Here is a 16,331-nt window from a genome sequence, read left to right on the forward strand (position 1 = left end):
TACAGTTTTACAGTGAAATAATCTCCTTGGTGATGCTTAGAAGATTGCTTACAAATTTTTAATTTATTTTTAAGAATTTTGTGAAAAATAAAGCAATATTAATCTTTTTTGTTTTTCATTTACTGCTCTCGCTTCTCCCATACATGTAACTGCTTACATAAAGTGAACCATCCAATGCTATCTCCTTCCAACCCACCAACCCAGGTCAAATTATTATCCCCAGTGCAACTGCAGTGACAGCTAAGTAAAGGATTTCACTCATGTTTATATTTCCCATTGTGTGATTAATTGTATAGCAGTCTCTCTGAAGGTATTGTTCTTTAGTTTGCAATGCTGTATAATCTCTTACGCCATTGGCTTACCTCTTTTATGTTGTTTCTTTGCCATTAGGGAAATGTACAGCTAAGTTTTCTAATCGCAAAGTTCCATACTGTGTCAAGTTCAATCCTGATGAAGACAAGCAGCATCTGTTTGTGGCTGGAATGTCAGATAAGAAAATTGTCCAGGTGAGAATTGCCTTTTGTGCCCCATTCCTGTTTTAAGTTCTGTTGTATTGTATTAATGGCTTCTTGATGTGCTCTCAAAATTCCAGAGACAATCACAACAGGGTGGGAAATAACGAAGTTATAATTACATATTTTTCTATATTTGTATTTTGTTAGGACTTTATTTTCACAGGTTTTCAATACAGTGAGTGGGTGGTCAAATGACCTGCTGAAACTGGCAGTGCTGCTAAACAACAGCTTCACAAAACAGTAAAAACAATTTTGAGTAACTGGTTTTTACATTTTTCCATCTGTGTGGATTGGCATGTGAGGTCAACCAGTACCCATTGATTGCATTGCAAGCAGCATGCCAACTTTGCTCATTTTAATGCTCTCTGCATCCACTCAGCGCTGTTCATTGGCTGGATGCATCAGTTGGGGGCCAATATTGTTAACATGAACAACTTAAAAGCTATCCTGCACCTCTTAAAGGCCAGGGCATGCAGCGGTGGCGGGTGGGGTGTATTGTAGCCGAAACAGCTGCTGGGTTTGTGGTTGAAGAAAATCTAATCTGGGAAAAAGTGAGGAATAACACCACAGGGAAGCCAGTGGGCTCCAAGATTTACAGATGGTGCACTGGAGATCTTGATGGAGGGGGTTGGAGAAGAACAGAGATGCCCCATGTCCACAGCGGGGGAAGAAGGCCCTCCAGCACATGGTCAAAGTACAGGTGGAGTAGTTGGCATGTAGCTCAGTACCAGGAGTTAAAACCTGGGGACCTGGATGCAATGCTGCAAGAAATTCAGTGACCTCATAGAAGTGGTTAAGATCAGTGAATGTATTTTCAAATATCATGTCCTATCAATAGCCTCAGCCACTGCTTAAATCATCACATTTCCATCACCCAGAAACCAACAATCTCTATCAATCAGTCCTCAAACCTAACATTCATATGCTTCACTTTGCCCTTATCACACTTAACACTGCTTCAAGCCTCGCATCCACATCTCAAAAATTGTACACACTGTCAGCTAATCAAGCATGTCAGCTCCATCAGCCAAACAGATTGTACCACACTTATGTACATATTTCCCTCTCTTGCAGGACAAGCTGACACACACCAAAGAGGAGGGGAAAGATATGCATGCATATTCCAACCCCTAAGGACGAAACTGTGCTGTCCACTATTGAGACAGTCATGACTGTGGCCAGCATCAGGGCTAAAACCATCGGAGGTGATGATATCTGCATATCTAATCCTCCCGCTCACATCCCACTTCACTGATACCACACTCTCTTTTGATTTTAAAAACTGAGCCTGAGTTGGCTGCAGCCAGGGCAAGGATAGTGCTGGTGCCAGCTTGCTGGAGGGTGAGGTCACACACTGTTTCTGCTGCAGAGGACTCAAATGAGCACTTTGATAGGGCAGCCTACATTAGCCTGCTGATGGGTACATACAACAGAATGCTTGATGCATTAGGAAGCCTGCCGAAAAGCCTGTGGTCAACGTAGAAGAGAAGTCCAGGACCAACATGGCAATGGGGAATTGTACAGAGCTTGGAGCCCATTCTCTACAGCATGGAAATGGTGGCCAACTACATTAGTGCACTTAGACCCCACCATGATGCAGCACCTGATGGCAGATTTCTCCGCTTCTATTACAGCACAAGAAAAAGCTAGGCAACATCTGACTGTTGAAATGGAAGGCTGAAGACTGACGTGGCGACCATGGTGATAGTATTTGTTCCCCTACCACTGCCATTCCACCAATGCCCTTGTTATTGCCTCTATCAGCCAGCCCAGACTGTGCTGCAGATGGAGCAGACCAAAGCTGGGCTTTCTAGGCCCAGAGCTGCTCAAGGTCATCCTCCAAGGCCATCTGCAGTTTCGTTCTACTAGCCTTGCTGCAGCCACTGGGGTGCACTGTGTCGGTACACTAGGACTGGTAAAGGCACTCTGAAAACAGATAAGAAGGGAAGGCACAAGGGTGGTTAGCTGACTTTAGTATGTAATATGGCATGACTACATTTATAAATTTGATTTGGATTGTTTATTTTTTCATGATGGTCAAGTGGATACTGATAAGTCAGTGACAGAGGGAAGGTAAAATTAACTTTTGGTGAATGGGGAAGTGGGGCTGCGGTTACTGGTAATTACATTTTCACCAACAGCCTGGGCAGAAAATGGCTGTCTAGGCTTCCTCTTCTTGCTCCTCCTCCAGTTTCTCAGCTGCTCACCATATAGCTGGCCGACTAGTCAGTCCCCTCATGATGGTGAGGCTGTGCAGCATGCAACAGACCACCACGAATCTTGATGCTTCATCTGCCAAGTATAGTCAAGCTCCTCCAGAGCATTTCCAGCAACAGAAGCATTGGCCAGGATTCCCTGTGCCCAATGGCATCGGGCGTGTCTGGTGTCATGAGCGGACAATATGGCAAGAAGGCCAAAAATCGGTTTCACCAGTTTGCGATCATCTGCTCCGCCCACCGATGGTGGGCCGCGTTCCCCACCATCGGATGTCAGGAGCCTCAGTGTAATACACCAGCATTCTCAGGCCAGCCTGCCGGACTCGCCCCCCCCCCCCCCCCCCCAACCTACTGGATCATCTGCCCACATCAGCAGAAAAACATGCCAGTGTAGAACACATCTTGACAACTGGACTTGCAAAGTTTGGGACTTACTGCCAGGGCCTTGTTCACATCGTGGACATCCGAGGAGCAGATGTTGGAGCCCGACAGCAATGGGATCCTGGAGGAATGTCCATGGCATGCTGGGTGGATTCTCATGGACGTGGCTCTGCAGCTAAGAAGCTCACAGAAGTTGGAAAGTCACGTTGATGCTCACAATGGATGATGGTTGAGATGGCGGGAGAGGAAGGTCTAGGACGTGACGGGGAGGGGGGTGTGAGGTTGGGAGGGGGTGAATGGAGGTGCCAGGCGGGTGAGGGGGAATGAAGGTGTTGGGGGCGGTGAGTTTGGGAAGGGGGAAATGAAGATGTCGGGCTGAGGTTATGGAGGGGTAATGAAGTTGTCAGGGGGTTGAGGTTGGGAGTGGGGAGGGAGTACGGGTGAGAAGGGGGTAACGGGGGAGAAGATGGCAACTGGGAAGTTGGTGTAAGGGCAGTGGAAGGTGTAAGGGAAGGAGGGCAGAGAGGGGAAGGAGTCGGGGGTGGGCAGGAAGCAGTGCAGAGAGGAGAGGGAGTCTGGGGGAAGGAAGGAGTGAGGAGAGAGGAGGGACTCCGGGGGTGGGATGAAGTAAAGGTGGAGGAAGGAGTAAAGCTGGGGGATGAAGTGAGGGTGTCTGAGGGAGTCAGGATGGAGGAAGAAGCAAGACTGGAGGAAGGAGTCGGGAGAGGGGAAGGATAAGGGTGGCAGAAGAAGTAAGGGTGGCTGAGGGAGTCTGGCGGGGAGGGGGGGTGGCATGGGGGTAGGGGGGATGGGTTTCCGAGGGGGGAATATCCAGGTGAACATGTGAGGGAGGGTTCTGATAGGCCCAGGACTGCCTCCTGGGGAACGAACTGAGGATGGGTGTGGTATGAGGGAATGGTGAGAATGACTAGAGGGCAGAGTGAGGTGATAGGGTGGAAAGGTGAGTGTTCGATGGTAGCGGTAGAAGGGACGGCAAGGTTGGTTGGTGGGGACTCGGAGGCAGACAGACAAAGACCCTGGGGGTGGGAAGGAGGAGGCCAGGGAGGTGAATATGGATGGGGGTGGGATTTTCAGGAAGGAAGGAAACGTGCTCGTTCACCTGGACATCCACGAAGGAAAAGCTTTGTGGCTGGTAGGTCACGGAGAGGAGGTGGAAGGTGATGCCTGGGTGGTTAACTGTGATGTGGGAAAGGAAATGGGTGACTGGGCGAGGGGAAAAGACAGGGGCACGCACAAAAAACCGAATCCAGACCAATGCTGTCCAAATCGGAAGTGAAATGACAGTCGTGGTGGCGAGATCAGGTGCTGCTGCGGATTGTGACCATTGGGTGGGCGAACATGCAGGTCAGCTCAGATGGACAACTGAAAACGAATGCCAGCAGGCAGCATTCCAAATGCTCAGGACATTCAGCTGAATATGATACATGAAGGATCCGCGTGTGTGGTAGAGTGCTTGCACGAGGCTCACACACACACACTTCTCCCTTCCAGAATCACTCGTGGCCCAGCTGCTCCCTCTGCGGTGACAGAGGACAAGGTTGAGGGGCTCACAGGCAATAGGGGCCCGGAGGGAGCAGACAGCCACTGAGATTCATGAGTGGATGACCCAGAGGTGTCCAGCTGCCGCTTTTTCTCAATTCAGGGGCCCCGGCCTGACTCATTGAGGGGAAGGAGCACCTGGAGGTATGTCAATGTGCCTTGTTTCCCTCTTGCATTGCCACTGCAGGAACTCACCATTGGCTCCTACAAAAGAGTGCAGGTCTGTACTCGTCTCCGCGTTCTACTGGACCAGGGTCCCCATGGCATCCACCATCCTTCCCATGGAGACCTCCATACATGCACATCTGGGCACCACTTCATCAGAGAGCAGGCACACGCACTCCTCCGACTTGCATGCCACTCTGCTGAGGGCTTCCAACAGCTCTGCAGGATGTTCCCACTCCTGCTGACTCTCCAGGATGAGTTGGAAGGCCAAATCTAGAGGCTCATCATCTGACTCGGACCTCACAGATGCCTGGTCCCTAGCAGTCCTCCATGTGCTGGGGAGCTCGCACGAATTTGCCTCCTGCTGCTGCGGACATGTGTCGGTGCGGTGACCACTGGATTATGAACCCGAGCCTGCTCTAGTTCTAGGTTCCACCGAGGTATTTGTCTCTTCACTGGTGCAGGGTGTGGGTAAGCACTGTGACGGGTCTTCCAGGCTGCTTATTTCCAGCTCTTCAATGGAGGAGATGTCCCCTTGGCTGGAGGTGACGATGTGGATGGAGCTGAGGGAATGGCTGGCCGAGGGTGTCAGTGTCTTGGCAGTGCTTCCTGTGAACCAAAGTAGAGATAAGTAGTGCATGGCAGCAGAGTCAAAAGCAGCAGAGAGTACTCGCATTTGCGTTGAGAGAGAGATGATGTGGTGCAGGATCCTTACGAGAGTGTTCACCACTGACCTCACCATTGTTGCAGACACGGTCTATGTCCTCACCAGTCGGTGCAGTGGCACACTCCTCAGTGAGGGGCCTAATGTGGGCCACTCCATCTCCGGTTTGGGACCACGTCCTGCTGCTGTGAGCAGCAGTCTCCTGCGTGAAAACAAATGGAGAGAGTGTGAGCTGGACACATGGCACTGGTGGAATGTTTGTGTGGTGAGCGGAGCCATGGACAGAATGAGGACATGAGCTCAAGAGGGTATGAGCCTGATGGAGATGTGAGGGTGCATGTAAGAGTTAGTGTTGTCCCTTGAGGCGTGAGATCCCTGTGGATGTGTGATGCGTTTGTGAGTGTGAGAGTTGAGAGCGGTGAGAAGAGTGAGTTACCCTGGCGGAACGGATGAGACCATTTACTCTGTAGCGGCATTGGGTGGCTGCCCGCTTTTGCATGGCACTGGCGCTGACCACTGCTGCTACTGCCGCCCAAGCCGGATTAGTGAGGTTGCTGCCCATCCTGCGGCCAGAGTGGTGGTAGAGGAGATCACAGCGAACCTCCACTGCGTCCAAAAGGTGCTGGAGGGAAACGTCATTGAACCTGAGGGCTGCAGCAGTCTTTTTGCCTTTTGGGGGCCATGCTGTCTTCTTTGCAGCAGTCGTGGGCTGGAAGCACTGAGAGGTGTGCGCGCGGCTGCACTTTAAATATGGCATCCGACATGATGAAGTGGCAAGGTGATGGCATGGCAGACGAATGAGAGTGTCATGAAGAGCTATTAATGTGTATAATGTTATTGAAAATTATTTTTAAATTGTACTTATAGTAGGGTCTATGTGCGTGTATGTAAAGCCAGCTAGTCTGCGTGCTTTGATGTACATTAGTTTGAGATGTTAATTAGATAAACGTAAGGCTAGAAGGTAAGGAGTACATTTGCATTTGTTGAATAAACCATTCAAAAGAAGGGCGTAAAATCACAGAATCACAGTGCAGAAGAGGCCCTTCGGCCCATCGAGTCTGCACCGACATGTGAGAAACACCTGACCTACCTACATAATCCCATTTACCAGCACTTGGCCCATAGCCTTGAATGTTATGACATGCCAAGTGCTCATCCAGGTACTTTTTAAAGAATGTGAGGCAACCCATCTCCACCACCCTCCCAGGCAGTGCATTCCAGACCATCACCACCCTTTGGGTAAAAATGTTTTTCCTCACATCCCCCCTAAACCTCCTGCCCCTCACCTTGAACTTATGCCCCCTTGTGACTGACCCTTCAACTAAGGGGAACAGCTGTTCCCTATCCACCCTGTCCATGCCCCTCATAATCTTGTAACCCAGTCTTCTCTGCTCCAACGAAAACAACCCAAGTCTATCCAACCTCTCTTCATAACTTAAATGTTTCATCCCAGGCAACATCCTGGTGAATCTCCTCTGCATCCCCTCCGGTGCAATCACATCCTTCCTATAATGTGGCGACCAGAACTGCACACAGTACTCCAGCTTTGGCCTCACCAAGGTTCTATACAACTCCAACATGACCTCCCTACTTTTGTAATCTATGCCACGATTGATAAAGGCAAGTGTCCCATATGCCTTTTTCACCACCCCACTAACATGCCCCTCTGCCTTCAGAGATCTATGGACATACACGCCAAGATCCCTTTGTCCTCAGAACTTCCTAGTGCCATGCCATTCATTGAATACTTCCTTGTCAAATTACTCCTTCCAAAGTGTATCACCTTTCACTTCTCAGGGTTAAATTCCATCTGCCACTTCTCTGCCCATTTGACCATCCCGTCTATATCTTCCTGTAGCCCAAGACACTCAACCTCACTGTTAACCACCCGGCCAATCTTTGTGTCATCCGCAAACTTACTAATCCTACCCCGCACGTGGTCATCTATGTCATTTATATAAATGACAAATAATAGGGGACCGGGCACAGACCCCTGTGGTACGCCACTGGACACTGGCTTCCAGTCACTAAAGCATCCTTCTGTCATCACCCTCTGCCTCCTACAACTAAGCCAATTTTGAATCCACCTTATCAAATTACCCTGTATCTCATGTGCCTTTGCCTTCTTTAAAAGTCTCCCATGTGGCGCCTTGTTAAAGGCTTTGCTGAAATCCATATAAACTACATCAACTGCACTACCCTCATCTACACACCTGGTCATCTTCTCAAAAAATTCAATCAGATTTGTTAGGCATGACCTCCCTCTGACAAAGCCATGCTGACTATCCCTGATCAAACCTTGCCTCTCCAAGTGGAGATACTGTCCTTCAGAACTTTCTCCAATAGTTTCCCTACCACTGACGTGAGACTCACCGGTCTGTAGTTCCCTGGCTTATCTCTACAACCCTTCTTAAATAGCGGAACCACATTAGCTGTTCTCCAGTCCTCTGGCACCTCCCCCGTGGCCAGAGAGGAATTAAAAATTTGGGTCAGAGCCCCTGCAATCTCCTCCCTTCATGCACCTAGCTAGGAGACACCAAGCAATGTGTTTATATTACTAATAAAACTGGTGCTATGAAAGGGGTTTTATTGTTTGGATTTATGTTCAAAGGGAAAGCTAGGTATAGACCGAGAGGTGTTTGTGTGTGTGGGTCAGAGGCATTTCACGTATAGCCAGCCTGTAAGCCTACAATTGTCTGTGAAGGAACCAAATTGCAAGGGACCTCATTTTGAATTTATAAGATCAAATGTGCTTTGCCTGGTGTCGTTTAAAGTCTATGGGTTATTGTTGCCTTGGTGAAGATTTACCTGGGAGTGATTAATTTGGGGATTTGTTTAAAAGTTATTTTGGTAGTCATTTGTAGACATGTATGTGTTTCATTGGTTGTTAAATTAATTAATGTATAATTTAGTTTTATATAAAAAGCCTCTTGAGGCTTGGCAGTTTTACTCCCGAATTCAGTGCTGCATCTCAAACATATCAAGTGAAAATATAGGTTATGACAGTTGTTCAAGTTTCCCTCTGGGATTTAAACAATTCAGCCTTTACCAACTGCTGTGTCATAACAGAGAGCCTGCCCACCATGGAAAAGGTATGTTTCCTGGGAAAGCATAACTAATAAGGCAGAACTGGGATGATACGGTGTGAAAAGCCACTATTGCGGCGGCGGGTAAAATGTCGTTTTATCCGCCCACTACCGCACTTAGTGCAAATCTGGGACAATTCCGCACATTGTTTCAATCCAGCAGTGATGTACTCCATATGTTTTGCATGACAACATGGCTTTCATTGTATGCTTATTACACACATGTGCATGGGTTACACACCAGTCATCATCTATGTGGTCAACAAATAGCCCTCGTCACCCAGTAGCTCCTCCTCCTTCAGGTGCCATGCCATAAGAGGGTGTTGGTGACCATGGACTTCCATTGGATTGGTCCATGATTATGCTTGGCAAAGTACTGCAGTGGTTTGCTGCTGCCTTCAGCAGCATAGCTGACCAGGAAACTCTTCCGCTCTTACCATCTGCCATCAGGTATATTGGAAGGATTCACAGGCGAATAATCAACCTGTTTGGCCATGTTATGAATGCAGCGTCTCTGGCCATCAGGTCCTGAAGTGGGCCTTGAACACGAAGCTGTGAGATGTTGCAAATGATTCTAGCTCCAGCCTGGGAAAGTCAGATATATAAACGGTTATTGCCACTGTCGCCTTGTGTGTTCTTTGCCTTGCTCTGAGGTTGCCATTGTAGCTGCAGGAGGTGGCAAATTTCATCCTTACTATAGGGCAGATGTTGTATACATTGTTCCTTGCTGAGGCTCGTGTAGGAGAATCGAACACCCTGGTATCTTGTAAAAGCCTTTCCTCCCCTCCTAATCCCCTTTCCATCAGCTTGTCTCGCTCTTCATGGCTTCTATTCATTCTCCCAAGTCATGTTGTATTTCAAGGGAAACCTTGACAAACATGTGCACCCATGTGTGAAAGCAACTGGATTGCGCAGAAGCCTTGAAGTCAGGAAGCAACAAAAGCTTGTAGAATTGTAGAAAAAAACAGAAGAAATCAATCGACAACTAACCCAAAAGTAAATATTACTCATGGGACAGGGTATGTCCTTCCTGCTGCTTCCGTGTACTCAGCTGTTTGAGCTTAAGAGAGGGTGTTGGCTGGAGCGTTGAGCTCCAAAACCGCTGACATCAAATCAGCATTGCAGGCCGATTGAAGTCATGATCTGCCTATTCTGCATACTTCCAGCAGACGTTTACTCCACATGCGCTAACATCATCACCAATTTGACGTCAGATGTTATTCACCCGACAGATGCCCGAGTATGTGACAAACTTCATTTTTGAGTTCTGAGGACACTCGTAGTGCCCAAACAGCAGGCAGTAACAAGCCCAATTTCTCACCACTCAATATTTCTGCATATAATGGACTAGCACATATGTAACATTCATTGCTTCTTTCCCGTAGGCAGTAACAGCTGTGTTGCAGCAGTGCAGTCTTCCAGAAATGTGTGGTTCTATTCTTCTATTATTTAGCTGACTCAGATATTGCTACTAAGTGTACAGTTTATGATTGAATGGGTTCCACACTGATAAGGAGGCCATCACGTCATGCTGTGTCAGCCTTGCACTAAAGGTATTTGTAGATGGTCCAGTCATTTTCCCATCTGTCTTTTGAAAATTTGTTCTGCAGTTTTTCATTTCACAATTCAGACTATTTTGCATTTTTGGCTCATTAATTGAAAATAGATAACAGCGCAGAGCAATGGTGACTCTCTGCATGTGGAGATTTTGCAGTTCTCGCCAACCAATCTGTTTTTCTTTTGCTTAATGTTCTACCGTGTGTTTAAAAGTATATGTTAAATTTCGCTGGTTATTATGAGGTAATAAGTTTCTGCTTTGATGGCATGGCAACAATACAAGATATTATCAGGATCATGAGTAAGAAAATGTTTTCATTTTGAGAATGAAGCTAGTCGTAGTTAGCATTCCTATACTTTGGAAAATGGGGGTGAATAGAGTCATATAGTGTCTCCAAGTATGGGTTTATTGGGGCTCAGTTTGTGTGTGCATTTTTGTTTTTTGAAATGATTTAGTGCATTTCTGTAGTGCAGGGTGACTGTAACGACATGTTAGCAAAATGTAACAACAGTATTAGATTCCCATTCAGACAGTGACCTTAAACAGTGAAGAACACCCAGTGTTTAAGAAAAGACATTCTTTACTAATTAATTATTCTGCACACGGATTTTTAACTTTAAGTAGCCGCAGATGTTTGTAAAGCCATGGGATAATTTTAAAACTGTACTAGATTAGTCCACTCCTTTATGCGAAAATGTTGCATAAGATCAAGAGAAGTTAGACTATCGCAGTGCTGCCTATGGGCCTTAAAGCTTAGACTCTGCTTGATGAGGTGGATGTTTTTGTAATAGCTCATATTCCAATATCATTGTTCATGGATAGTCTAAGGACAGGAATACAATGACGATGACTAGTTACCAAAATAGATCGGTACTTAACCTGGTCTGCTCCTTGTCAGGAAATGGTCCAACTGGTCAATTCCTAAAGTCATTTAGAGGCTAAAATTGTTGAGGGATGTTTCTGGAATGGTACTGAACGATTAATTGCCTCAATTGTAATAATGAAATTGAGTTTTTGGCCTGGATTTTAGCCTGGAAGTGGATTCTGTGAAGGAGTTGCAATTCTAAGGTCAGGAAACCCAAAATACTGGGACTCCTGCTTCTCAAAATTTTTTTATGTTGGTTTACCGCCCACAAACAGCACAATTGACAGGCTTAGAGCCCTATCAGGTGAGAATCCTGCAGCCCAAAGCCACAGCTGAAGAGAATGGGTGGGAAGATGCAGGAATTGGGAGGAGGTGGGGGCAAGCAGAAGTATCACTTGTCTTCACCGTCTATTGTTCACTGCTTTCACGGAATAGCCAAAGTTTCAGGGAGCCAGTGATTTGATGATTATATTTTCCTTTATTTCCAGCTTTCAAGATTTAGCAAAGATGACCCTTTATTGTATTTTAAATTAATCTTTACCTATTTTCATTTGTCGCAATTTAAAGATTTTATAGGAAATAATTTTGAGCTCATCAGGGTTCATCTTCAGTGGGTAATTAATATGAAATTATTCAAACTAGGAGAATAATCCTATTGCAGAGGACATAAGAACACTAGCATTGAATCATCTATTTGGTAAAATATTTGCAATAAGTAAATAATGCTTTTAAAAAAAGAGCATGTACTGGTATCTCAAAAATCTGCATCACTTTTAATCAAAGCAAGCTTCTAAAATTAATTACAGTAATTGGATGGAAAAATTCAAATTTCTTTAAGAAAGAACTTTTTTTAATAACCTGCTGTGGAGCTCCTGAGCTTTAACATATTTATTGTGTAAAAACAATTAGTTGTTCATATTCTCTCTTGCCTTAAAATAGTCAACATGAAGAATCAAATTTTCTTTCTACAGTGGGACATTCGATCTGGAGAGATTGTTCAGGAGTATGATAGGCATCTGGGAGCTGTTAATACCATCACATTTGTGGATGAAAACAGGCGATTTGTGAGCACTTCTGATGACAAAAGCCTCCGAGTCTGGGAATGGTAAGTTTCTTAACCACTGTGGAAATTAGGTTTGATCTTCATTTTCTGTGCATGTGTGTGAGAGAGATGGGGAAAATAGGTGAATGAGAATGATAACGCCAAGAAAGTGCCCAACTTGCCTCATGGTGGAATTTTCCTGACATTATACTCAGTTAGATTATGCTATGATTCATGTAAATACTGCGATTTTTTTTAAATTTTAACTTTTACTTGGGCCCTGCTAAGGTAAAGATTCTGCTGTGGCTATTGTTCTGAGTTTACATTGAAGGAAAATAGCTTTAAGTAGTTGTAAATATTTCACACTTTGAAATAGTCTTTATTACTGATCAGATTGGTGAACCAGGTGTGGACTCCACTGATAATGTGCGTGAAGGTACATTGTGGTTTATAGTAATTCACTTCAGATAACTGACGTGGTAAAACTGTTGACTTACTAATGGCTTGAGAGTTAGATCAGATTGTTTGTACAACAAAGTATTGTGGCGTAAACTCCTTGAAAAGTTCATATCAGACTTCTGGTCATTCATTGTCCTGCAGTAGAGCAGAGCTGAAAGTAAACTGAAGCATTTGCAGAAAATTAAAGTAGATGAATCCAGATTCTAACGACAATAGTGACACCTGTACTATATTCCTTTTGATGATTGTTTTTCTAGTTTTCTATCGCTGCTGTTAAGAGGCATGTAATCATTCCTCATTCAAGCTAATTGAATGTGGAAGGCATTACAGTCCTCACACAATATCTGCAGGCATGCACTTTCCAGAAGGGCCACAAGATCTTGATGAACAGCTGACTCACCTCAGAGTCAGTGTTGCTAAAGCTAGTTGAAGAGACCCAGCATTTCTGCAGTCAAAATTAGTATGTGTTCTTAACCAACCACAAAAATACATTGTAGTACACTCTAAATTAAAATCTTATATTTAGTATTACATCCACTTTGACTAGGGTTTTTTCTGCTAATAGCCACAAAACAATTGTGCTTAATTGGAAATTTCCTAGCCCCACTGATAGCTCAGGTGATGAAAACAATGAGTAGCTGATGGAGATCAATTCTTTGCTGAGTAACTCTCAGCAGGAACAGTGGTATGGGAACCACAATCAATCAAGGATTAACTCAGCGAGATGATCACTATGAAACAGTGCCCATTGAACGTATGCATATGTGAATATAGGAACAGAGGAACTGGATAAGGCCATACCGCCCATCGAGCCTGCTACGCCAATCAATACGACCATGGCTGATCAAACACTTCAATGCCTTTTACCCACACTATCCCCATAACCCTTTGCGTTATTGTTAATCAGAAATCTATCAATCTCTACCTTAAACATACTCAATGTCTGAGCTTCCACGGCGCTCTGAGTTAGGGAATTCCAAAGATTCACAACCCTCTCAGTAAAGAAATTTCTCCTCATCTCGGTCCTAAGTGGCTTCTCCCTTATTTGGAAATTGCGTGCCTTGGCTGTAGACTCTCCAACCAGGGGAAATGTCTAAATTGCATCTACCCTGTCTATTCCTTTAAGTATTTTGTAGGTTTCAATGAGATCACCTCTCGTTCTTCGAAACTTTAGAGAATACAGGCCCAGTTTCCCCAATCTCTCTTCATAAGACAGTCCCGCCACCCCAGGAACAAGTCTGGTGAACCTTCGTTGCACTCCCTCTATGACAATAATATCCTTTCTGAGATAAGGGAACCAAAACTACACACAGTACCCCAGGTGCGGTCTAACCAAGCTTCTATAGAATTGGAGCAAGACTTCACTGCTCCTGCACTCAAATCTTCTTGTGATAAACATTCCATTTTCTTGTGTTTATTTTTAAATCGGGGGAGGAAGGAATAATACCGACTGTACGGAGCGATAGTGATTTAGTTATCTTTCGTGGGTTTGGAAAGTGCTGTCAAAGGAGCCTTGGTGAATTACTGCAGTGCATGTTGTTGATGGCACACACTGCTGCTGCTGTGCGTCAGTGGTGGAGGGAGTGAATGTCTTTGGGTGTGGTGCCAATTAAGCTGGCTGCTTTGTTCTGGACGGCATCAAGCTTCTTGAGTGTCGTGGGAGCTGCACTCATCCAGGCAAGTGGGGATTTTCCATCACACTCCTGATTTGTACCTTGTAGATGGTGGACAGGCTTTGGGGAGTCAGGAAGTGAGTTACTTGTCGCACAATTCCTAGCCTCTGACCTGCTCTTGTAGCTTCAGTATTAATATGGCTAGTCCAATCCAGCTAGGATCCAAATTAAAACACTGAATATCAAAGGTAATAATCTCTGGATTGTTACCTGAGCCACACGCCAATTGGCATAGTGTCAAGCAGATTAGAGAAATAAACATGTGGCTTAAAGAGTGGTGTGGAAGGAAGGGGTTTCGATTCTTGGGGCACTAGCGTCAGTACTCGGGGAAGAGTGTGCTGTTCCGTTGGGATGGGCTCCACTTGAACCAGGTTGGGACCAATATCCTGACCAGTCGTTATAACTAGGGCTGAGGTCAGGGCGTTAAACTAACAGTGGATAGCGGGGTGGTGGGGGGCAAGTGGTGCAGGTAGAGGATTCGGGTGAAGGGAGGTTTAAAAATCCAAAGAGAGAGGTTGAGGCATCGGAGGAGTATAGCAATGTGGGTAAAGATGAGCAGAATGTGACAGGAAGGGGCAGAGAGGTTAAGAAAAATTGTACATCAGTGAATAAAGTCTTTGCAGGGAATAGAAGTAAAAAATTGAAATTAAAAGTTCTTTATCTGAATGCATGAAACATCTGCAATAAGATGAATGAACTAACGGCACGAATAGAGATAAATGATTAAGATCTAATCGCCATCACAGCGACATGGTTACAAGGTGATCAAGGTTGGGAAATAAATATTTTAGGGTACACAATAATTTGGAAAGACACAAAACAGCAAAGGAGGAGGAGATGTTAAAGAATGATATAATGTCTCAGAAGATCATGAAGAAGAATCAGTATGGGTAGAAATTAGAAATAGTAAGAGTCAAAAAACACCCGTGGGAATAGTTTAAAGGCCTCCTAACAGTAGTTATGCTGATTGACAGAGCATTAAACAAGAAATCATTGGAGCTTGTAACAGTTACAAGGCAATGTAATAATTGTGGGGGACTTTAATCTCCGTATAGACTGGAACAATCAAATTGGCAAGAGCGGTCTAGAAAATGAGTTTGTGGAATGTTTTTGTGACAGTTTCTTACATTTTGGAACCAGCTAGGGATGAAGCAATCTTAGATCTAATATTGTGTAATGAAGCAGGGTTATTTAGTAATGTCGTAGTAAAAGATCCACTGGGAAATAGTGATCATAATATTGAATTCCAGATTAAATTTGAAAGTGACACACTCCAATCATAAACATGAATCTTGAACTTAAACAAAGCCAATTACATAGGTATGAGGGAATAACAGGTTAAAGTAAGTTGAATAAATAGACGAAAAGAAATGGCTGTAAATGAACAATGGGGAAACATTTAAAGAAACAGTTCAAAATGTCCAACAAAAGTACATTCCATGGAAAAACAAAAACTCAGCAAGAAAGACCCACCTGTGATTCACTCAGGAAGTTAGGGATAGTATTAAATTAAAAGAAGAGGCATACAATATTACAAAAATAGTAACAAGTCAACATGGTTTTACTAAAGGTAAATCATGTTTAACAAATTTATTGGAGTTTTTCTGAGGGTGCAACAAGTAAGGTAGATATAGGGGAACCAGTCAATGTGGTATACCTGGGTTTCAAAAAGATAATAGGCAAGATAAGTGAGCATGGAATTGGGGGTAATATATTAGCACGGATAGAGGATTGGTTAACAGATAGAAAGCAGAGAGTGGGCATAAATGGGACTTCTTCAAGTTAGCAGGTAGTGAATAGTGGAGTTCCATAAGGGTAAGTGTTGGGGCCACAGCTATAATCTATATTAATGACTTAGATGAAGAGACAGAGAGTAATGTATCTCAGTTTGCTGATGATACAAAGCCAGGTGAAAAGTAAGCTCTGGGGAGGACACAGAGAGGCTACAAAGAGATATAGACAGGTTAAGTGAGTAGGCAACAAGATGGCAGATGGATCATGGTATAGGGAAGTGTGAAGTTATTCACTTTGGTCGAAAGAATGTAAGAGCTGAATATTTTTTTAACAAGGTGAGAGATTTGTAATTGTTGATGTTCAAAGAGACTTGGGTGTGCTCATACAAGGATTGCAAGAAGTTAACATACAGG

General features: G+C 44.7%; 1 protein-coding gene across 1 annotated transcript in view; it reads left to right on the forward strand.

Moving 5' to 3' along the window:
• The window catches only part of cdc40 (cell division cycle 40 homolog (S. cerevisiae)), a 159,915-nt gene that overhangs the window by 92,929 nt on the left and 50,655 nt on the right, over positions 1-16,331 (forward strand). The window contains exons 11-12 of the mRNA XM_078542583.1: positions 391-506; positions 11,982-12,115. Coding sequence (XP_078398709.1) covers positions 391-506; positions 11,982-12,115 — 250 coding nt within the window. The remainder of the gene's footprint in view (positions 1-390; positions 507-11,981; positions 12,116-16,331) is intronic.

Source organism: Cetorhinus maximus, chromosome 5 (genome assembly GCF_964194155.1).
Source record: "Cetorhinus maximus chromosome 5, sCetMax3.hap1.1, whole genome shotgun sequence".
NCBI lineage: Eukaryota > Metazoa > Chordata > Chondrichthyes > Lamniformes > Cetorhinidae > Cetorhinus > Cetorhinus maximus.